We start from the raw sequence: 24,531 nt of genomic DNA on the forward strand, positions 1-24,531 counted from the left end.
CAATGGCCACTCGGAAAACATTGTTCTGAATAGTCTGTTGTTTGTACAGGCTGCGTTGAGAAGTGCCGGTGAATAGGGCGTTACAGTAGTGGAGCTTGGCTTCTGTGATAGCTCTTGCAATTGTTAGGCATTTTAGGAGTGCAGAGGAAGGGCCTGCTGGCATGAAGCAGTTTGGCTGTGTAAGCTGCCGCTGAGGCGATCCAAGTTCACTTGATGTGAGAGGTTGAGGTTGGCATCCAGGTAGATGCAAGAGTTTTGGCAGCAGCAGAAGTGGTGATACGGTTACCATTGATTATAAACTCCTTGTATGCAGGGTCAATGTTGTGAAGTGTGGAGTTGGAGCCGACGATGAAGATTTCGTTTTTTTCTTCATTGAGGCAGAGTAGGTGAGAAGCCATCCAATTTTGTATGACCTCGTATGCCGAGTTTATGGTGGTTGAGTCCTGGGCGTATGAGCCGTAGAGGGGAATAAAGAGCTGCAGGTTGTCAGTGTAGTTTGCGTAAGATACGCCTAATAGATCAATGTAGTCGAAGAGGGGGTTTGTATAAATGTTTTAGAGGGTGGGGTACATGCAGAAACCTTGGGAGACTCCACAAGTGACAGGAGTAGGTTCAGCGGAAAAGACATTGATGAAGACTTGTGAGGATCTGTCAGCTAAGGACCTAGCCCAATTGGTAGCTGATGGAGATAAGTTTGCTGTTGAGGCAAGTTAAGAGCGGAGGAATTGGTGGTCTACCAAATGGAATGCTGCTGAAAGGTCTATCATCATTAGGAGGGCAGGTTTGCCAGTATCTTTGATGGCATCGATTTGGATTTTCAAATCAAGTAGGGCAGTTTGGGTTCCGTGTTTGGGGCCGAATCCTGATTGAAGCAATTTGCCATGAAACGACTAAAGGATCATATAATTGAGGTGGGAAATATGAATATTATTGATGTAGATTGTACATGGAAAGTTTTGACATTTTTAGTAATGTGAGGGTTCCCCATTTCTATAAACTAACCCACACACACATTTACAGTTAGGCAGAACAAAGTAAAAAAAAATGCAGACTGTATATTTGATATGCCTCACAATTTGCAGTTATAATTTGCATTTTTTCACCACATTAATCGGAACTATAAATGTGAACCTCATTCTCTTTTCCTGCACTCCCATTCTTTGCTCAAATAATCCATTTGAACCTTTTTTCACCCACTTTGCTCTCAAACCCTCAGCCGTCTCACCATTGCCAAACAGGCATGTGTCCCTTCTCTGATGACCTTCAAAGCCTGCTGCATCATGTGCAAAGCAAAAACAAAGAGGTGATGGCTGGAAGGTTTAGACTGAATCTTAACCACTGGCATTGCTCCGGGCAACCCTCCAGACGATCGTTCTTCGCCTGCCAAGCCATTACAGAAGGGGAAAGACCATATGCAAATCAGGCTTGGCCCCACCCCAAAAGGGGCAGTCCAGCCCGAACTGCTAGGTCACATCCCTTCTGCACGAGACCACAAGCATCCCCAAACATGTTTCGCCCTTGTTGGGGCTCATCAGTGAGGAGTAGCTTGGGTCTCTAGGCCCAGCAGGCACGGGACCCACGTCTGGGCATACCCGTCCCACTCGGTGTGACAAAGCAAAAACAAAGAGGTGATGGCTGGAAGGTTTAGACTGAATCTTAACCACTGGCATTGCTCGGGGCAACCCTCCAGACCATCGTTCTTCGCCTGCCAAGCCATTACAGAAGGGGAAAGACCATATGCAAATCAGGCTTGGCCCCACCCCAAAAGGGGCAGTCCAGCCCGAACTGCTAGGTCACATCCCTTCTGCACGAGACCACAAGCATCCCCAAACATGTTTCGCCCTTGTTGGGGCTCATCAGTGAGGAGTAGCTTGGGTCTCTAGGCCCAGCAGGCACGGGACCCACGTCTGGGCATACCCGTCCCACTCGGGGTGACAAAGCAAAAACAAAGAGGTGATGGCTGGAAGGTTTAGACTGAATCTTAACCACTGGCATTGCTCGGGGCAACCCTCCAGACCATCGTTCTTCGCCTGCCAAGCCATTACAGAAGGGGAAAGACCATATGCAAATCAGGCTTGGCCCCACCCCAAAAGGGGCAGTCCAGCCCGAACTGCTAGGTCACATCCCTTCTGCACGAGACCACAAGCATCCCCAAACATGTTTCGCCCTTGTTGGGGCTCATCAGTGAGGAGTAGCTTGGGTCTCTAGGCCCAGCAGGCACGGGACCCACGTCTGGGCATACCCGTCCCACTCGGGGTGACAAAGCAAAAACAAAGAGGTGATGGCTGGAAGGTTTAGACTGAATCTTAACCACTGGCATTGCTCGGGGCAACCCTCCAGACCATCGTTCTTCGCCTGCCAAGCCATTACAGAAGGGGAAAGACCATATGCAAATCAGGCTTGGCCCCACCCCAAAAGGGGCAGTCCAGCCCGAACTGCTAGGTCACATCCCTTCTGCACGAGACCACAAGCATCCCCAAACATGTTTCGCCCTTGTTGGGGCTCATCAGTGAGGAGTAGCTTGGGTCTCTAGGCCCAGCAGGCACGGGACCCACGTCTGGGCATACCCGTCCCACTCGGGGTGACAAAGCAAAAACAAAGAGGTGATGGCTGGAAGGTTTAGACTGAACCTTAACCACTGGCATTGCTCGGGGCAACCCTCCAGACCATCGTTCTTTGCCTGCCAAGCCATTACAGAAGGGGAAAGACCATATGCAAATCAGGCTTGGCCCCACCCCAAAAGGGGCAGTCCAGCCCGAACTGCTAGGTCACATCCCTTCTGCACGAGACCACAAGCATCCCCAAACATGTTTCGCCCTTGTTGGGGCTCATCAGTGAGGAGTAGCTTGGGTCTCTAGGCCCAGCAGGCACGGGACCCACGTCTGGGCATACCCGTCCCACTCGGGGTGACAAAGCAAAAACAAAGAGGTGATGGCTGGAAGGTTTAGACTGAATCTTAACCACTGGCATTGCTCGGGGCAACCCTCCAGACCATCGTTCTTCGCCTGCCAAGCCATTACAGAAGGGGAAAGACCATATGCAAATCAGGCTTGGCCCCACCCCACATAAAGAGTTGGCCCAAGCCACACTTCAGTAGTCGAAATGCAAAAAATTAAAGCACCAGGAAGCTAGCGTTCTCAATTTGTATGTGAAGTTTCTGGAAATGCTTACTCATCGACATCGGACTATCCTCCTGCAATTCCAAAAAAAGAAATTTAGACTCTCCTAAAGTTACACCCGCCAGCCCATTTTACTTTTGACAACTCTTTGTGGTCAACCCCTTCATCCACCAGCTCGCAGCACTTTTTTACTTGAGCCACACTTGCTGTAAATTAAGCACCTATTCCAGCTCCCTTAAATTAGATGGTCATAGGTTTTACTGTCATGTGATTATTCGACACTCGTAAAATGCTGCTCCTTGAACACCACCTTTGCTTTTGAACGACCATTTTCCTTGTACTTTTTTATTCGCCAGCTGTCTTTACATTCTAGAGGGAGCCCTCCTACCACCACACCCCTCCAACCCCAGAGCCCTCCAATTCCCTGATACTGTTACTCACCCCTTCCAATATTCCCAGCGCTCAGTATACTTTCCCCTTTGCCCTCTGTTACCCCAAATCTTGAAGATGGCTCTCCTCAACTTACGTGCAAGACCTCCTCCTGAATCCGCCTCAAGTTACGTGTTGGAGGGATGGGGAGGGCATACACACCCCATTGGCGGCATCCTTAATGTGTGTTGTTCATCCTCTGCTGCGTTTACTGTGAAATCTATTTTGTGAGGGGACAAGCGACCACATTTTTAAAAATCAAGCTGCTATGCCGGTAATAAATGCATTCTGTAAGCACTGTTCCCACTTGTAACCATCTAATGTATGCCTATACCACAGACAGATGTACTGCATGCCATTGTGTAACTAAGCTAGGTTAGCACTCAAATGCCCAAAATAAAACAAGTTATTGCAACTTTTCTAGTGCTCTAAGACCCATATAGAAAAACCATTTGGCATTTCAATCGGTCATACAATTGCTTTGAGGTGTTACAGGATCCTCTGCATTGGGTCAAGAAATAGTTCACTGAGCATTACCCAAAATAGATAACCATAATGAAGAACTGCTGTCGACCGGTAAATAACTATTGAAGGCAAACGTTAAAAACACTTGTGTTGGGGCATCATGCATTATTTAAATGTACACATTTTTTAAAATAATTAAAAAATATGTATTTGTTCAGGTCCCGATGGGAGGAGAAGAACGGATGAAGGAGTTTCCACCTCTTGTTCCTGAAGAGATTACACTGACGGGAATTGGTACTCAGGAGGCAGTGGCTGATATTAAACTTTCATCATCAGGTGATTTAACAAATGCCTACTTAGTAGAATTTACAATTCCATGCCTGTTGCAGGAAACCTGTTGCATGCATGTTACTCCAAGGTGATGTAGTTGGGGATGAAACCATATTGTTGCTGTACAGCCTCGGCTACGCACAGAGGTTCTATAGATGTAAGGCAATTGAAATGCTTTATAGCAGCAAGCACGTGTTATGAGATGATGGAACCAAAAGGCAGATTTAACGGACCTTAACGGTCCTTACAATCCTCACTTGCCATCCTTTTTTTGTATGGTGGAAAAGATTTGGGTGTTCTCAAGCGAAAAAAAACATTATTTTAACCAGTTATATATACATCATTTTGTTTTGAAAAACCATTAATGCTATTTTGAACTTCGACAATTATGCCGATAGCTTGAATAGCCATGTGAACATTGAGTGTTAAAATAGAATGGGGACATTGACAACTGTGCAACTCCTGAGACAAAATGCGGAATGTGTTTTATTTATTTATTTTTTAAAACTCTTTTTTATTGAAGGTCGGTACAGATTCAACTCATTGCGCATTGCATACCCTAGTACATATAATACATGTTATCAGATACATATTTCATCAATTACATTTCAGTCACGTAGGGGTTTCCTCATCTGAGGCCATTTCGCAGAGGTACATCCTGAACTGGGCCCATATGTCCTTGGGCCGGCAACTTGGTGTCACAGTCAATGTGTATTGTTCCTCACATTCATTTACATAGGTTAAATCACAAAGAAAATGTTCAATTTTGGGTGGAAAAGTGTTTGTCCAGCATTTCAATATGCATCTTGTGGCTACAGCACATGAGACATTAAACAATCTCCTGGTCTTTTCAGCTTGTTTGCCTATGTCTCCGAATAAGTATTTTTGCGCAGACATGGTTGCTGGGATCTGTGTGATCTCTTCCAGTATTTCCGCTACCTCTTTCCAGAATGCAACAATTAGGGGGCATTCCTAGTACATGTGGTATGATCCTGCCTGACTTGTTTTACATTTAAGGCATTCCCTGAGTGGGTCGCTGAGAATTTAGCCATTTTAGCGGGGGTGTAATGTAGCCTATTTAGGATCTTGAACTGAACCAGTCGAAGACCTGCGTTCATTGATACCGATTTTGTAATCATACAGTATTTGGTCCATTTTTCATCCGGGATGTTCAGATTTAGGTCTTCCTCCCATTTAACTTTGATATGATTCGTAGTAGGGGTGTGTGTTTGTACTAATGAATATAATTTGGAGACTCCCAACCCCGTATCCGATGTGGTAGCCTGTATACATGGATGTGATGGTGGTTCGTCTGGAAAATGTGGCCAGCGTGCACTAAATGCCGATTTCATCCTATGATATTCAAGCGTTTTAAGTGGTCCCCGTCCTATTGCCTCACTAAATTCCTCCCTTGTTACAAATTTCCCGTTCGGGAACATGTCCTGCATTCGAATTTCTTTGTTCGGGCCCCAGTTCTCTGTATTGTTTTGTCCTGTGTGGGCGGTATACCGGGGCATTTCCACAAAGGGATGTCCGGGTCATATGGGGTCTCTATTTTCAGTTTTTTATACAATGCTTTCCATGCGCGTACTGTGGTTCCCACTGGGTCATAAGGACAGGAGTCTTTGTATTGGGGATGAAATATAATAGAGCGGAGGTCTATGGGATGTACAGCAAACTTCTCGAGCCATATATGGGGTGAGCGGTTTTAAAGATCATAAGTGTTTCGCAAATTGCGCTTGCGCCGCAAGATAGTATAATTCAAAGTCTGGTGCCGCTAGCCCTCCGGTACAATAAGGTTCAGTGCGCTTTTCCCATTTCATTCTAGGGGTTTTCCCATCCCACACAAAGGACACAGCCATTGCTCTAATTTTTTCAAAAAAGGTTCTACCTGGCCAGATTGGTATATTAACAAACAGATAAAGTAACTTGGGGAGAACCACCATTTTAAGGATAGCAACCCAGCCATTTAGGGATATAGGCAGCTTGGCCCATGTTTGAAACTTTACTTTGAGCGCCTGTATTATTCGTCCATAATTCTCTGTGTACAGTGTTTGTTTATCTCGGGATATCATTATACCTAAGTATCGTATGTGTCCGGTTGCCCATTTGAGATTTTCAGTTGACAGCGGGCATACGGTGTGAGGTGTCAGCGGGAGTATTTCCGATTTTTCATTGTTTATTATTTAACCCGAATAGTCGGCGAATTTGTATATGTCTTGCATTAGGGGTGCCAGGTTGGTGTCGGGGTCCCAGGTTGGTGTCAGGGTCCCAGGTTGGTGTCAGGGTCCTGGATGTACAATAATGTATCGTCCGCATATAACGAGATCGACTGGGGGCGGGCCTAACATTCTTATTCCTCTATCCCCATGTTTTAGTTTAACCATTATAGCCATGGGTTCAATAGTTAATGCAAATAGTATTGGTGAGAATGGACAGCACTGTCTGGTACCTCTGCCCAGTGTGAATAGATCAGAGATCGTATTGTTTGTGAGAAATTTTGCCCCAGTTTTTTGTACAATAATTTAACATATCTGATGAAATTGGGGCCCATTCCAAACCTACCACAGCACTTCAAGGAGATACACCCAGGACACCGAGTCGAATGCCTTCTCGGCATCTAGGGATATCGCCACAGCCTGCGCTTCCAGATCTATCTACGCCATTATTGCGAACAGTCTGCGCAAGTTCAATGCAGTGGATCTTGTAGGAATAAATCCGTTCTGATCTGGATGGATCAGAGCGGCATGTTCGGTAACAGCCTGTTTGCCAAGACCTTTGCGAAAACTTTGGCGTCAACGTTTGAGTGACAGTGGCCTATACAATGACATGTCCTGTGGAGGGCGGTGGGGTTTCGGCAGTACTGTTATTATCGATTCTCGCATAGACTCGGGGAGCTCATTTAATTCCAATGCTTCTTCCCATACCTTTAGCATAATTGGGACCAGTTCTTTTCTGAATTATTTATATAGTTCCACCCCCAACCCATTGGATCCCGGGCCTTTCCCGAGTTTAGTGCTTTTATAGCTTCTGTGATTTCTTCCTCTAATTGGGCTTTCAAGGGCCATTTTAGCTTCTAGTGGGAGGGTCGGGAACTCCAGGCCATCTAAGTATGTTTGTATTTCTGGTACCGTTATTTGAGTATAGTTTCTGGTAGAATTTCAGGAACTCATGATTTATGGCTCGACCCCCCCCCGGTCACAACCCCTCCCTCCATGTCTTGAATGCTTGTGATTGGAGTGTGTTGGCGATCCGCTCTAATGATGTTGGCCAGGGCCCTTCCCGTCTTGTTCCCTTCCCCATATCTGCGCGCCCTGGTTGGGGCTGCTATGTATTGTACTTCCCTCGTGGCCACCTTGTCAAATTCTTTTAGGAGTTGATTTATTTCTGTTAGTGTGTCTGTGTTCCGGGTTTCACTATAAGAGTTTTCCAACTGTCTGAGTTGTGTCTCCTTTTCGGTTAATTCACGCCTCACTCATCTCAGCAGTCCTGTAGTTTTGGAAATCAGTGTCCCCCTTTCCCAGACCTTAAAAGTCTCCCATAGTGTACAGCATATGTCTACTGTCCCCACATTATTAATAAAGAATTCTTCCATTTCTATATGTAATGATTCTGTCACATTGAGATCTTTAAGTATATTTGCAGGCATTCTCCATTTCTTTTGTTTCATTGTTCGAGGGTGTATCTCGCAGTTTTCAAGTATACTCAGCATGTCCTCAGGCAACAACCAATAATCGATTTGCGATTCCGAGTCGTGTACAATTGAATAATGTGTATTCCCTCGTGCATGGATGTAGTGCCCTCCATGCATCTGTGTCAATTGCGGCATGATCTGGTCTAGTACAATGGATGCCTTGGATTGCGTCCGTCTGACTTTAGAGGATCTATCCAGCTCTAGCACCAGGTTGAAGTCTCCACCCCATATTATGCTGGAGGTGTCAAGTGTTGCCAGTAATTCCAGTATATTGAGGTACAAATCTGGGTCATCTATATTTGGACCATACATGTTAACTAATACAATTGATCTTTCTGCCATCTCTCCCCAAATTATTACATATCTTCCCTGGGGGTCAGTTTTATGTCCTTTGGTCTGGAATTCCAGCGATGGATGTAGGATTGTTATGACTCCTCGGGCCTGAGTGGAGTATTCTGTGTGGTATCTCTGCTTTCCCCAAGAGGCAAGTATGTTTGCGTTGCAGGGGCCCTGTTTATGTGTTTCTTGTACCATGACTACATGGGGGGGGGGGTGTATATTTACATATGTTTTGATTTTTCTGGTTTTTGAGGGATTGTTCAGGCCTCTAACATTCCATGACAGGAGTTTAATTTTCATCCTATTGTCCCTATTAGCATTACCCGCCATTGTATCTGTTCATTATTGTGTTCTGATTCAAGTACCGTTTAGTATGCATAGTGCAATTCTCTGTTAGACCATTATCAAAACAACTTTTACAACTTTTTAACAATTCAACAGGTAGTCTTTCCTCTCCCCGCCCCTCCCGGCCACCACCCCATCATCTACCCCAACTTGATGATTGAACCTTACAAACTTTTGGAGATCTCCTGGGGTTGCCATGCTGTCGCTGTATGACCACCAGTTCCAGGCTCACAGCCCGGCTTCCTTATTCACTTGCGGTGCACCCCGCTTATGCCTATTTTCTTCCATTCCATCTTTGTGGAGAGTTTTTACGACATTTCATCAAATATTTGTGTAGTGTCAGTCCGCCAAAGGGGGAGGGGGGGTAATCTGCCATTTTGATCTGGGCCACGGCCTGCAGGGGGTAGAGGTATATGAGCTTCTATATAGGTCATAGCAGCTGCCGGGGTCTCAAGAAAATGTGCTGGATTCACATTTTAGCAGGAAATATCAATGCCTATTGGACTTTTCACTGGCTCATAGGATCGTCGGTTGGCCTGGACTCCCACTGCAAAGTCCGGGTATATGTGAATACGGTTTTCTTCGTAGTGCAGCATGTCTTGCTCCCGGGCCTTCTTAAGTATCGTATCTCTATCTCTGTAATTGAGGCGGCGTGCTATGATTTTGCCGGTGGTGCCCCGGGTTTCGGCATCAAGGCTAGCGTACGGTGTGCTCTCTCAACCAGGAAATGTTCGGAGAAAGTCTCGGGCCCAAAGAGGTTCCGCAGGAGTGCTTCAACTTGTTGTTCCATTGCTCCTTTACCAAATTTTTCAATTACACCAACAAGCCTGATGTTGTTTCGCCTAAAGCGAGATTCAAGATCTTCACATTTGGTTTGTATTTTAATGAAGTCATTTTTCAATTGTATTATATCTCGATCGTGGTTAGCAATAGTGTCTTCGTTGGTGCTGATTCTGCCTTCCGCTTCTGTAATTCTGGAGCTTTCTTTGTCTACTCTTGCCTTTAATGATCCGATAGTTGATACGATATCATCTAATTTCACATTAATCGCAAGGAATCAGTTTTGAACAATGGTAGTTAGCCTGACAACTCTATCTTCACTTTCGGTTCATTTCGGTTGTTGGAAGTGGTCGGCGTTCCCGGCCCAGAGTCTGTTATTTGACTATTAGTAAATGAGTCCTCTGGCCCTTTCTTCCTGGCCCCTGCCCCTGTTGACATTTTATCGGGTATTCGTGCTGTCCTTGTGTCTTCTTTTCCAGTGTACGGATGAGGACTCTCCAGTGAGTTTAGCGTATTCTCCGTCCAGTTGTGTTTATGGCCTGTATTATCTTGCACAAAGTTCCGGGTCCCCGGGATGGAGGGTTAATTCGCTTCTCGAAGTTGTTTTACGGTTCTCCAGGGTATAACCTTTAGTTGTACAGGGGATTGTGCTGTGTGCCTTTTAGTCCATCTAGTATTCTTCTGCTAGGCCTCTGTCTCGTGGCAAGTGAGCGTGGTATCCTCAGTCTATGCCACAGCCTCTCACTGTTATCTCCACCTATGTAGGATCAGATTCTCTGGTTCATGCATCTGAGATTTGGCCGTTCTCTGTATTGTAGTCCCAGACCGGCGTTTGCTATATTACAATTTGTTGCTGTAGAGCGTTCGGGTTCTTTCTTCTCCATGTCATCGCACTACTTTTGTTGTATTTTGTCCAGGTATTATAATCGCCACATTAGTCTGAGTATCCACTATTTATGGGCTTTTTGGCTTGTTGTCCAGAACAACAAGGAGTCTGTTCGCACTGCGTTCAGGTTTGCGTGATCTGCTGTGTGTAGGTCGTGATCTCTCTGTGGTTATGGTGTGCTGTAGCTTCAATCCTAGTGTTCATCAAACTTTATATGTTTTAGCTTTAGTTTAAATAATACATTGTTATTTTCGGATTAATCGTGCCCTGTGCGCTCACTTTGGTTCCCCAGAGGTAGGGTGTTGGTTTTTAGGGTTATTTTCCCCCTTCACCTCCCGTGTCTCCGTCCAGGGGGGCGCATGATCAGCGCTGCGCTTATTTGTGAGTGGGTTGTGTTCTCCCATGTATTTAGATTTGTGCCTTCCGTGTCAGTTTTTGCCTGCTAGGATTTACAACTTGTTGCTTCAGACTATGGGGCACCAACAACGCCTCTGCTTAGTGCGCCGCTGTTCCCCTTCAGTTACAGGCCGCCATACCTTCACCCCCTCCTGTGTGCGGTCCAGCAATCCGGACACTTTGTTAGTCTGCTTTCAGGGGGTGGTGTCTGCACCCACCGCCGCCAGCCTCACAGGGGCGGGTGGGGGATGCACGAGGGCCTTCGCGGTTCCACCACCACACCAGATCCCAATTAGGGGCCGGCAGCTGTCTCGCTGCTGTGTGCCCGCTCAGCGCCCTTGCGTCGCTGTGGCCGCACCGCGACTCCTGCTGCAGGTCTTCGGATACCGGAAGCGGGTAACGCTGACACAGTTCATGGCCTTTCTTGATCTATCAGCATGGCGGCCTCTGCCCGGGAAGATCGGGTGCTGTATGGATTTCGTGTCGGGAGTTTCGGCCCCCGCTCCTCTTCTTTCGTCTGCTTCAGACCTTCTTTTTTCTCGTAGCAGGAGTGTTGCAATGATTAATATTGCGGAGTCGGCTGTCTCCTCGTTCACGGGGTTGTATCCAGGCTTCGCTAGATCTCTATTGTCTACTGGCAAGAGTGTCCGCGGCTATTTCCTGGTTTCAAGCGGTTCTGGGATGCGGCTCGCGTCTCATCCCTCCACTGCTCGAAAATTCACTTCGCTGTATCTCCTTTCCGCATTAGCCTTTCTCTCCAGGATTTCTTGTGCTGGTAGTAAGGATCTTTAGCTGCACTCTCCACTTATTTTTTCGGTCCGTGGGGTGCTCCGGATCAGGATATTTTTGCTTGGATGTTTGACGGGACGGAGCACTGGTTCTAGATGGCCATTTTCGTTGCGCGCAACAGCACCCCCCTCCCCCGGAATGTGTTTTTATATATCCTTCATGTCACATTTCCTCCCACCCCTGCTTCTGAGAACTCCATTATGTTATTACCCAAATTAATAATCCATATATCGTCTTTGGAAGGATGACCATCTTAATTAGCCCTGCAGTGTTTTTTTTATTTGGATTTCAGGCTGCACACAGATTTCAGATTCTTATGCTCCAAGCTATTTTGCCAACAAGGCACTTATCTGCCAAAACGCCTTTTAGATGGGATTTTTAGAATTGACACTGTGCTGAAGTAGTGAGGTGAACTTAGTGGATGAACCAGGGCTTTTCATACTTGTCCTTACCAAACTCTCACTGGGTAGCATAGACTGAGTAGTAAGGCAGACTTTGGAGATGAGTTAGTATGTAGTTAAAATTAGCAATGCCTAGAGATATACGATGATTAGAGTAACAAGGGAGTATTTATTAGACTCAAACAGATTCAGGTAAAACTTAAGGAAATTCTATATGCTGCAGCACACAAAGGCAGCTAAACAACACTTTACATTAATGAACGTTTGTAAACAATAAAGTAGAGCAATAGTAACATTATAACAAGTGAAGGGGGAAAGAAAATGTGGTTAAATGATATAAAACAACCTGCCTTATAAATGTACCCTTAGCTTACACAGTCCTCCTAATCAGTTAAGGAAGGTCCAGTGTTCTTTAAGTTCATTGCACAGGTAAACCTGGAACGGTTCCTTACTGGGGGTGGCTGTTTGCAGAATCTGAGTAAGTTAGAATCACTTGGACCACTCACCTACACTATTGGTATGATTGCAGGGTGTCCAGGGGTCACACGAGCAGTAGTTGAAGTAAGCGTCAAGGTTCTGCTAGGCGGTGGTTCAGATCTCCGAAGCAGTTGCATTTCCAGTGCACTCTAGCCTGACCGCACACCAGTCCTTAATTGATGACTCCCCTGCTTCTTTTACAACAAAGATTCGCCCCTAGGTCACTGCAGGCGAGGTGAAGTGGCCAATACCTTTGTTAGGGGGTCGACAGGGTTACTTTGGGGCGGTGGCAGAAAATAGGCTCCAGGCGGGTCTCTCTTCTCGAGCATTGGATTTTTCATGAATTCACATGCTGTGTGAATATTCTGTCATCAGGCTGGGAATCCTAAGTAACATTAAAGCAGTTTAACTTAACATTTTTAAACTTCTTATAAAGTGCTCCATTTGTTATTTTGGCCAATTAGACTGGTCCTCTTAACTTCACCCCTGGTGGACATCTTCAGATTTTTTTAATGCATGTTAATTGTATGGAGTCCTGTCTATTTTTGATTTCGTTTTTCGCTCATATCTTGGTTTGGCGCCGTTTTGCTTCTCTCTCGCTGGAGTGTATGTTCGGCCCATTCCATCACCTCCAGTGTTGCTGTTACTACCTTTGTCCCATTTGAGGACTTCAGGAGTCCAGGGACATCATAACAGACATGAGGAAGAAAAGCCTGTTTAAGACTTGCTCGACGTGTCACCTCAAAAACATGTACATCAAGGATCTTCATGTGGAGTGTTTCTACGTTCTGTACCCGGACCACGAGTTTGCACAACTGTACTATCTGCAAGTCGTTCTCATCCAAGAACAGCAAGGATTGCCACCAGAGGTTAGTGGCTTGGTTGGATGAAGGTGCTGGGACCTCTGACCTGGCCTCTGTTCGCAGTTACTCCTTTGCCAGGCACAGCAGACAGCTGGAGTGCACTGTGAGGGGTCAGAAATGCGAGACGAACAAGTAGATCGTTTTCTCACAAGTAGCCATTTTTATTAAACAATAAGGGTGAGACAAACACTTATCTTTCCCTAACCTAATCAGGGTTTCCTTGCCCATCGAACTACGCCTAAAGGAAAAATGATTGAATGTCCAAAGATCTCTGTCCCTCAAACTCATACATACATCATCATCATACAGGAATTATCTTGCTGTTTAAACCTCATAAAATAACATTTAGATTCAGACAGAGAAATTAGAAACAGAAATCCTTGTAACAAGGGTTGAACCCCCTTCCCATGGATTAATTCCAGATGTTTCAGACCAATGTTCAAAATCAAGAAAGTTCTTTCAATAGCCAAATTCCACTTGAAATATAGCACAAAGTTCTGTTCATTCCATATGATCTTCACTTGGCAATATAATTGTCTTATTTTCAAGTAATACTTCTCACTCTTCAACTGCTGTTTGACAAACCAAAAAGACTGTCTTCATGTATGAAGTCAGTATACAATGTAATTATTCTCTTCACTGAAGGCCAATCATCTTTCATTGAATCACATTTCTTCTTCATGGGCAACACAGTGAAGTTGGGATGATTTCATAGTAGTACATAAGAGTTAGTATGCATTGTAATTATTCTCTTCTCTAGAGACCGGTCACTTTTCATTAAATCATAGTTCTTCAGTTTGTCAGGTTGATTCCACAATAGTTCATCAGTTCAGATCAATGGATATATTGCTGTCTTTCCACCACAACCTCCTACCACATTGTAGTACTTCAATTTCTTCTTCCTGGTCCACTCCTTTGCTAGGACTAACCACTAAATGTCCCTTTCCTGGTATACTCACCTGCCAGAGTAAAAAATCCTACTGCTGCTACTACTCCTACTACTAGTAATTCATGGTGAGGATTGCTTCAAACTTTCCACACTTATATCCTCAATCGATGAATTAAATGGGAAATGATTCTTTTGACTTTAAACATTCACAAGAGGGTTACAACTTATTCTATAAGGATACAGTACACCTTGACAATGTCTCTCACACTGATTTGTTTTCCCCAGGCTACGCAGATTCAATTTCGAATGGATTGTGTCCTCCCACGTATTCCTCATTTTATGATATCTCCATATCCAGATTCACTTTGGGAGTATCAGCGTGCTTCGGTTCCTTGTCAAACCTTTCGTATTTAGTGAAAAAGATGACCTCATCATCGGCATCTTCGACTCCGAGATCAGGGTTAAAAAAATGTCATGACTGTGGGGCGAAAATGCCCCTTATGAACCCCCATCGGGTGTGTCTGTGGTGCTTAGGATTCACTCATTTAACATCGGAGTGTGGGTCCTGCCTATCAATGTCAGAGAAAGCCCTGAAAGAGTGTAGAGGGAAGTTAGCTGCAGGTAGGTCTCATAAATCCCCTTTGACAACCCTGTCGAAAAAGCGATCCTCCGAGTCAAGAGATGACTCTCCTCATCGGAAGAAAGCTAGACGGTCCTGATCACGCAGTGGCTCACACCACTCATCCTCACAGCAGTCGAAGAAAAGGTGCCACAGATCGCCGTTTTCGTCGTTGAGTTCTTCACCGGAACGGGTCTCATGCGCGACCAAATCGGCCTCACCAGGTTGAGTGGGAGAGGTTCAGACTAAATATGCTCAAAGTATTTGAGAATGCGGCCTCGGCGTCCTCAAAGAAAGATAAGAGCCATGCTCATGTCGGCAAACATGACAAACGGGCAAAGGACAAAACTTGTGCTGCTTTGGGCCCAAGTGTCCAGTAGAAAACTCATTGGGAGCCCTTGAAGGTTCCCTCAGGTAGAGAAAAGACTCCTTCGAAGCCAAAATCATTGACACCATCAGCGCCGAAAGAGTCCCAAGTCAATGCCTAAAATGGCGACAGCCGTCGAAGACCTCAACATCGACGAAGACTTTGACGCCATTGTCGATGCAAATAGCTAAACCCTCGACGGATGTCGAGAAAACTTTCACCCGAATGCCTAAGAAAGACTTATGTGCCTTGCCTCAATTTATAAGGATGATGAGCCATGTTCAGATGAATCATGTCCCTTTGGGTTACAGTATGAGGCACAACATGTTCCAGAGGCTTTAAGTTCAGAGGACTCAAGAATAAAAGACCTTCATGAAACCCTGCAATCTGCAAGTGGGTTGGACACTTCCCCAGAGATAGTTTGGCAGACCAGATCCCTTGGACCATGCCGATGGCTGTTACAGACAGCTGATGTCTAGGGTCAGAGAATATCTGGGATGGAAAAGGCCTGCCCCACTTTCTGAGAAGGACAAACTCATCACTGTCCTCCAGCATGGGGTCTGGCATGGATTCACATGCTCATGGATATTCCCCGTCGTCAGGCTGGGAGTCCGTGGTAAAGAAAAATCAGTTTTGTTTCTTAACTGTCTTTCTACTAATAACCAATCACTGGTCTCTGGGTCATACTGCCCCCAGCCAATGACTGCCCTCTACCTAAGCCCCTCCTCTGGCAGCCATCTTCAGATTTTTACCACACGTTCAAGTGTTGGGAGTCCTCGTACTTGGCTCTTGAGATTTTACTGCGTATTGCATTTTTCCAAAGAGTTTACTCTTTTTTCGGTCAACAGGGACCCGTTTCAGAAATCTCTATGCCCCTCAAGGGCGGAATTTCATTGAATTTCACTTCTTGGAGGATTCCAGAAGATCTTTGAGGCCTACTCCACTTGGACATGGCCCAGGACAAAGGAGACTCGGCGCCTGTTGGATCCAAGCTGTTTAGGATCTGCCCAGGATGTGGACTACAGAATGTCTTCGAGGAGGATGAGCACTCCCGGTGCCTCTACCGCCTGCACTGCAACAAGTCGCACATGGAGGAGGACTGCGTTCTGCAAGAACATGTCCGTCCGGACCATGAAGGACCGTTGTACATGACTCACTAACTGGCTGGAGGCGGAGAGCCCAGCAGCAGTTGAGAAGAAGTCATCTGAGCGGTCTTCTAAAACCTTTGAGGGTGCTCCGGCGATGGGGGTTCAACAAAAGGCACAGCACTGTGAGTCTGCAGGCACCGGGAGCACCGTTGGTTCGGGCTCCTCGGCTGCCAGGCCGGGCGCTACATTGCCAACACAATCATCCACGAGCCAATGCTCCGGCTCAAAACAACCCCTGTGAAACCCAGGTCCGAGGAGGAGGGGGGGTCGCAATAGAACTAACGGACTCAGCTACCTCCTCCAAGGACGAGCTGTCTGGCCTCAAGGTAGTCCTCTGCAAGAGGTTTGTCGCGATCAGGGCCTACGGGAAGGATCCAGACGAGGCGGACATGGAGAGCGAGGGTGGAGCCGATGAAGAACGGCAGATCAACGAGGAACCGGACTACATGCATCTGCCGATGTTCCCGACGCAACCGATGCCACCACCGACGGACAGGTCAGATGACATTTTGCTGGCACTGCACACCTTGTGCGCAGAGATAAGGACAAGATTGCCCTTGCCTCCAACGGACAATCCAGCGGTGCCTGGACCGTCAGGGAGTCCTGCAGCCAAGCTGAGGCGAGTCCATCCTCCCCCACCCTTCGATCCTTCACCTTCATCCCCTCTGCCGAGGAATGAGACGGGGACCGACGACGGTGGCGACGACGGAAAAAATCTCCCATCGCCCCCTCCCCGGGCTTCCCCTCCTAACGAAATTGGCTCCTTTCACGCCATGATCGCCAGGGCATCGGAGCTTTTCCATCTATGCCCTGAAGAACAGAAGGAAGGGTTCCTTTATCAATGACGAGAGGCCAAGATGAAGACCGTCCTCTCAGTCCCACTGTTGGGCGACATCTGGGACGAAGGGCTGTCCCTTCTGAAGAACCCGTCCACAGCCCCTGCGAAGAGAGACCGGTACGAGAAGAAGTACCGGGTCCCAGACTCCGTGCCCATGTGCCTCGGGGTGCAGCTATTCCCGGACTCGGTGGTCTCCGCGGCAGCCAAGTAGAAATCGGCAGGGGCGACGCATCGACTTCCACTTCTCTGCCAGACGGCAAGGGGAAGAAGCTAGACGCCATGGGACGTTGGATCATCTCGGCGGCAGCGACGACCATTAAGGCAGTCAACACTCTCGCTATCGTGGCCTGCTACGATAGGGAGCTGTGGCTCAAAATCACTCCCGTCCTGGACTTCCTCCCAGACGACAAGAGGGCGCAAGCCCTTGAAATCCTGCAAGAGGGCAAGGTGGTGTCGGACCACGCCATCACGGTAGCCACGACCTCGCCAACAATGGTTTTCGCAAGATGGGCAAAGGCGTTTGCCTTCACCGGCGTGGTTGGCTCAGGGCCACCGACTTCCTTCATGACATACGGACCAGGGCACTGGGCATGCCCTTTGACGGGAACAAACTGTTCGGCAAGGCAGTGGACGAGTCACTGCAGGCCATCAAGGCAGACATCGAGACGGCCCGTGCCTTGGGCACACTACATCAGCGACGGCCGTCCATTCGGACCTCCGGAGGCAAGTCTCAAGGTGCTGCCAAAGGATTTGGCGGCAGCTCTTCGTCGTACCGTCAGGCGGCCTGCTCTTCATCGCATGAAACCTACAGAGGCCGCAACAAGGCCGGTGGAAATCATCGGCAAGGGGGCCAAGGTGGCAAGGCCTCAGTGAAGCAGGACTGAACCAGCCGTTACGTCGGGCCCCCACCCAAGCACCCCGGTGGGAGGCTGGCTGGCAAAATTCGTCAGCGTGTGGGAATCCATCTCCACTGACCATTGGGTGCTGGATGCCCTGGACCACAGGCACACTCTGGAGTTCCAAAGGAGTGGAGTGCCCAAACTTTCCACCGGTGGCCAGGAAAGAAGACCACACCCCACAACTACTTCTGGAGGTAATGCTGGCAAAGGGCGCGATAGAACTTGTCCCGAAGAGACTCTGGAGCTCCAGTGTGTACTTGTGGTACTTCCTCGTCCGAAAGAAGACCGTCGGCCTATCCTGGATCTCTGCCGCCTCAACAAATACATAAAATCCCCAAAATTCTGAATGGTCACCCTTCAGCACGTGTTGGGACAGCTGGAAGAAGGGGACTTCTTGTCGTCGCTGGACCTGGAGGATGCATACTTCCACATCCCCATACACAAAGGACATCAAAGGTTTCTACGCTTTGTGGTCCAGGGGCGGCACGATCAGTTCAAGGCACTTCCCTTCGGTTTGAAGTCGGCACCAAGGGTCTTCACCAAGTGCCTGGCACCGGTGGCGGCGCGGCTGTGCCTGCAGGGGATCCACGTCTATCCCTATCTGTACGATTGGCTCATCCAAGCGAAGTCGAGGGAACTCGCCGTCGGCCACACAGCGAGGACCGTCCGCCTGCTCACAGAACTGGGGTTCTCGATAAACTTTGCGAAGTTATGCTTGGTGCCATCACAGGACGCCCTGTTCCTGGGAGCCAGGCTTCAACACGGTGGCGCGGCTGGCTTTAGCTTTGGAGGAGAGGATAAAGCCCATCCTGGGCAAGGTACAACGGCTGTTGACCATGGAAGTAGCCAGGGTGAGGTTCATCAAGTCCCTGCTCAGCATGATGTCGTCATGCATCTACCTCGTGCGACACTGCAGGTTGCAGATGAGGCTGCTGCAGGAGTTCCTCCATGCCCGGTGGATACAAGTGGCGGGAAGCTTCGAAGACTAGATCTCCCTCAACGGAACTTTCCGTCAAGCGATCCTGTGGTGGGGCACCCGTGCGCATCTCGCGGCGGGCATGGACTTCCAGACCCCAGCACATCGGGAGACTGTGACGACGGACGCCTCCCTGGGGGGATGGGGCGCGCACACCGGAGATCTCCACACAAGAGGCCTTTGGCTCCCGGAGGAGAGGTCACTGCACATCCACGTCCTGGCGCTCAGGGCCGTGTTTTGGACCCTCAGGTCCTTCCTTCAGTCCCTCAAGGGCAAAGTGGTAAGGGTCTTCACCGACAACACCACCACGATGTTCTACATCCGGAAGCAGGGGGCACCAGATCCCCAGCTCTCTCAAAGGAAGCACAGGATCTGTGGCACTGGGCCGTCACCCAGGGGATGGATGTTCCTGGTACCCTTTCACCTGGCAGGAGTGAAGAACACTGTCTCTGACTCACTCAGCAGGGAGCTGCATTCTTGCCACGAATGGGAGCTTCGGCAGGATCAAGTAGATCCCCTATTCCAATGATGGGACAATCCCCAGATCGATCTGTTCACGACGGCGATGAACACCAAGTGCCGGAGGTTCGCCAGCAGGTTTCCCCAGCCGGGGAGCATGGGGGATGCATTTTCCTTCCCCTGGGACGGCCTGTTCCTCTATGCGTTCCCACCGTTGCTGTTGCTCCTGCGACTCATCAGTCAACTCACAGTCCCGGTGCAGGATGATCCTCGTCGCACTGGCTTGGCCAAGGCAGATATGGTTCCCGGACATTCTGCACATGTCATCCTCCCCTCCAGTCAAGCTACCGACAGACGCAGATCTTCTCACCAGGGAAGAAGGCGCGATCCTGCATCACGATCCAGGATCTCTGAACCTGCAGGCCTGGCTCCTGCAGCACTAGAGTTCGGAGGCTATGACATCCCAGCTATGCTATGGACATAAATGGAAGAGGTTCTCTGTCTGGTGCCGTGCACAGAAGATCAACCCCCTACGGATTACGGCCCCTCAAGTGCTGCCATACTTGCTGTCGCTGGCCAAGGCAGGGCTGGCGAATGCCTCCATGAAAATTCATCTGGTGGTTTATCTCCCACTACACCAGAACTCCGGATTGGTCATCGCTGTGGTCCCATCGCCTGGTGAAGGAGTTCATGAAAGGACTGTTCCGCTCGTTCCCGCCGGTGAAGGGATCGACCCCGGCGTGGGAGATCAATGTGGTGCTGACAAGGCTCATAGGCCCGCCATTTGAGCGTTTGCATTTAGCGCCGCTGAAATACCTATCGCGGAAGACAGCGTTTCTTGTGGCCATCACCTCCGCACGACGAGTGAGAGAGACCCAGGCCCTCTCCAGTAAGCCGCCATACCTGACATTCCACCAGACAAGGGTAGTGCTGAGGATGCACCCCTCCCTCATGCCCAAGGTGTTGTCGGACTTCCATCTCAACAAGCCCTTGGTGTTGCCTGTTTTCTTCCTGTCAACTTTGTCGCCGGCTGAGAAGACTTTGCACTCGCTGGATGTGGCTAGAGCGCTGAAGTTCTACGTGGACTGCACGAGTTTTCGGAAGACATCGCAGCTATTTGTGAACTTTTGCCCTGTGAACCAAGGGAAGGCCCACTCCAAGGCTTTCATTTCCAGATGGCTCTCCGGCTGCATCATGCACTGTCACCGGTTGGCAAACCGACTGTTGCCTGGCTATCCGAGAGCACCATTTCGACCAGAGCGACCCCTGCTACTACGGCATTCTTGTCTCGTGTGCCCCTGCTGGACATCTGCAGGGCAGCTACGTTGAGATCGGTGCACACCTTAACAAAATTCTACTGCGTCAACCGGGATTCCAGGGAGGAGTCCAGAGTCAGCCAAGCAGTGCTGTGCAACCTGTTCGCTTGAAGGTGAGCCTGGTGAGGAGGTAGAGATGCTTAATGTTGAGTAGTTGTAATGCTTAATGTTGAGCCGTGCCACCTCCCGTGGTTGTGCATGTGTGTACCGCTATGAATTCTTGTATTCATGAGCATGTGAATCCATGCCAGTCCCCATGCTGGAGAAGGAACAAGTTACTTACCTGTAACTGTTGTTCTCCAGCATGTGTCTGGCATGGATTCACATGCGAACCCTCCCTCCAACCCCTCTGCAGCTCTTCTCTTGGTCCTACTGCCACTTTACGTGCTACCAAATCTGAAGATGGCTGCCAGAGGAGGGGCTTAGATAGAGGGCACTCATTGGCTGGGGGAAGTATGACCCAGAGACCAGTGATTGGTTATTAGTAGAAAGACAGTTCAGAAACGAAACTGATTTTTTCTTTACCGAGGATTCCCAGCCTGACGAGGGGGAATATTCTTAAGCATGTGAATCCATGCCAGACCCATGCTGGAGAACAGTTACCGGTAAGTAACTTGTTCCATATATTAGATAAGGAACCCCAGGAGGAGCCTATTCTTCCTTTCCATGTAGCTTTGCAAAGGATGTTGATGCCAATTAGGAGACGCCAGAATTCATTCCAGCAGTGAACAAATAACTGACGAGCAAGTACAGTGTGTCATACAGTGACACTTACTATTAGGCAAGACTGTATGCAGTACCCTTTGGGTGCACTACAACAACCTTGACCTCCTGGCAATATGGACCCAACCTTTGGTATAAGTCTGAACTACACAGGTTGGTAGTGTGGTCGAGCAGCGGGGTTTCTCTCAAGAGGGATCAATGTGAGCAGCACTGTTGTGAGGCAGAGTTTCACAGTAGCAATTATCCAAATAAACACTTATACTCAAGGTTTCTTGATTAAACAATTATTAATTTATTTCACAGTCAATTGTAAAGCCTTCTTCAGAAGGGATCAATATATGTAACAATTTGAATATACTTCAAAACACACTCTTGGTTTCTCTAAATTAGTTGATACCCATTGGGGATGGCACACAGACTCTTCCTACACCCTCAGGTGACTTAAATATCTAGGACGCTGTGAACATTGATTTATCACTAGTACATTTAGAGCAATACTGAGTTTGGTGAAAAAGATAGACTAGAGGAATAAAACAAAGGCTAACAATTCACAAATAGGTAAGTACTTTTAAGGGAACCTTCCAATGGCGAATACGTTTACCCCTTTCCTGGGGAAAGGATAAAGCAGAGAGTCAAAGGTAAAGAGGAGTCTCTCAGGGAGCCAGGACAGCCAATGTTAGTTGCACAATGTCAAGGGGAGCTGGAGATCTTCTTTGTAGGTAGGTAAAAAGTCTTGCACAATGTTTTTAGAAATGTTTGTAGAAAATAGAACTCTTGAGGGCCACAAGCTGGGAGGCTTGTGAGGGGCAAAGTTTCAACAACTCTGCAAGGTTACCAAGGCAGGTCTTAACTGAGAGCAAGTAAGGCTATACAACAAGAGGTAAGTTCTATTAGACTTTACAGTACCTCTGGTTAGAAGGAATGGTTCCAGCTGGTTTCTGTTCCTGTACAGCTCTGCAAATCCTGTTGTTCCTGAGCCTCAGTCGTGGGGACAAGAGGGAGGACGTCTGGGGACTCCTGCTCTGCAATAGGACGATCAGCGGCAGCAATGGGCAAACTTCAATTCAGCAGTCCTTCGGTGTTTCAGCTACTTGCGTCTGACCACAAACAGCAACACTGCGGTTCTCGGATACCACTTCAAACTTTCCTTGCTTCTGGGTTTCAGGACTCTGTTGAGGTGGCTCAGGCTTGGTCAGTCCTGCATCAAGGAAGTCCAGAGGATCTTCCTAGCATTCGGGTCCGACTTAAAAGCAACAGACACAATCTGGTGGTTCTCTCCCTGGCACTTCGGTTCCAGCAGCAGTGGAAATACAACCAGCTTCAAGAAGATGTTCAGATGGGCTTACTTTTAAGTTCATTAGTCCCACCAACTCAAAGGTCGTCCTTGCAGGGCTTCTCTAGCCAAGGCGAATTCGGAGCTTAAGCACAGCAGCAGGGCTTCACTGGGCAAAACAACGGTCCAGAAGTTGCAGCAGGCTTATCTTCCAAGTTATTCTTCAAATTCCTTTGTGCAGTGGTCGACTCTGCCTTCCAAGCCAAAAAGCCTCGCCTTTTATGCAGGTTTCTCCCATTAATTCCAGCCTAGCTGTCAATCACACAGCAGGGTGGCTGTCCTTGCCGGACAGCCAGCCAGCCAATCACCTTTGGGTTCATTCCTGTAGCCAAGGGATTAAGCACAGGGAGGTTTAGGCACCTCCCTCACTTCCTGCCCCTGCCAGACATACTAGAGCCAGAGGCGGGCTTCACTCGTGAATCCTGCCAAAGACAAAACGAACAAAGGGACCAAACCTGGTTTGGCGTGCAGAGTAAATCTCCTAGAAAAAAGGACATTTCCAACAGAAAATGGCGAAAAAAGAACACTGGGGACATTTTGACAAAATGGACACCCATGGGTGCTTTACCAAGGTTGCAATTGCAGCCCGCTGTAAAAACACAATGGTAGTAAAAAGTAAACCACTGCACCAGCCATTAATTGTAGAAAGGGTAACATAAAAATGTTACATGAGAAACTAGACAAAGGGGATACTAAGTAACCCTTCGAGCACCCTATGGTAAGATAGTGTGTGCTGTGCCTAGAAAGTTACAAAATGTAAGTAAAGTCAATTTCACTTCACTTCACTGCTCTTGGAAACAGTTTCACCAAGCGAAGGTATTTAAACCTTTGGGAAATCTAAGAGACTTCCCTGTGCCACTGCACCGAAGGTTCTGTGTGTCACAATGTAACAATGTCGTCTATGGAGTTTGTCAGACTCCAAAGTTAAAAAAAACACATTGTCCAAATCACATAAAACATACATGAGAGGGTGAGCAAAAGGACTCTCTCTCCAGGTTTAGAAATTAAAGAACTGAAGTCCAGCAAAAGAGCTGGGGATCTCTAAGGTAGAGAGGAATTAGCACATTTCTGAGAATTCTCTCTAACACTTACTATCTAACAAAGCATCCAACTCCCAACGGTCTGGTAGTTCAGGCTACCATTTCTACATACATACATACATACAAACAAAATGCATATTCAACTAAAACCACCACCCTCCTCGCCCCCTACCCCGGACAGAGATGACAAGTGGGATGACACTTTGGCTAGAAAGGTTTTCTCTGCAGGGAATATAGCCCTTAAATTAGCAAATGCCATTTGTGCACTAGCCAAGTTTACTTTCACCTTATGGGATTGCATGACGATGGCAGCTGAACATATCCCTGAAGGGGAAGAACAAGACCGCATCTTAAACATTTTCAAGGATGGAAACATGCAAAACGCTGGTCCCACTAGGACAGGCAACTCGAGGTCATGGAGGTAGAGGACGCCTTTAGCGAGGGCAGCGATGCTGTCCTTTCGGTCAGGAAGGGCGACGGAGTAGCTCCAGGTACTCAAGCACAGGCCTCTGACCCCATAGGACAGGCCGGCGGCCATGTTGTGGGGACTACACCTGGCGGTGGTAGCGCTACAAAGACACACACCACTAAGCACATAAGCCCAGGTCGAG

General features: G+C 47.9%; 1 protein-coding gene across 1 annotated transcript in view; it reads left to right on the top strand.

Moving 5' to 3' along the window:
* The window catches only part of NOA1 (nitric oxide associated 1), a 574,689-nt gene that overhangs the window by 461,500 nt on the left and 88,658 nt on the right, over nt 1-24,531 (top strand). The window contains exon 7 of the mRNA XM_069626114.1: nt 4,232-4,349. Within this exon, the coding sequence (XP_069482215.1) occupies nt 4,232-4,349 (118 nt within the window). The remainder of the gene's footprint in view (nt 1-4,231; nt 4,350-24,531) is intronic.

Source organism: Ambystoma mexicanum, chromosome 6p (genome assembly GCF_040938575.1).
Source record: "Ambystoma mexicanum isolate Mex_15411 chromosome 6p, UKY_AmexF1_1, whole genome shotgun sequence".
Classification (NCBI taxonomy): Eukaryota; Metazoa; Chordata; class Amphibia; order Caudata; family Ambystomatidae; genus Ambystoma; species Ambystoma mexicanum.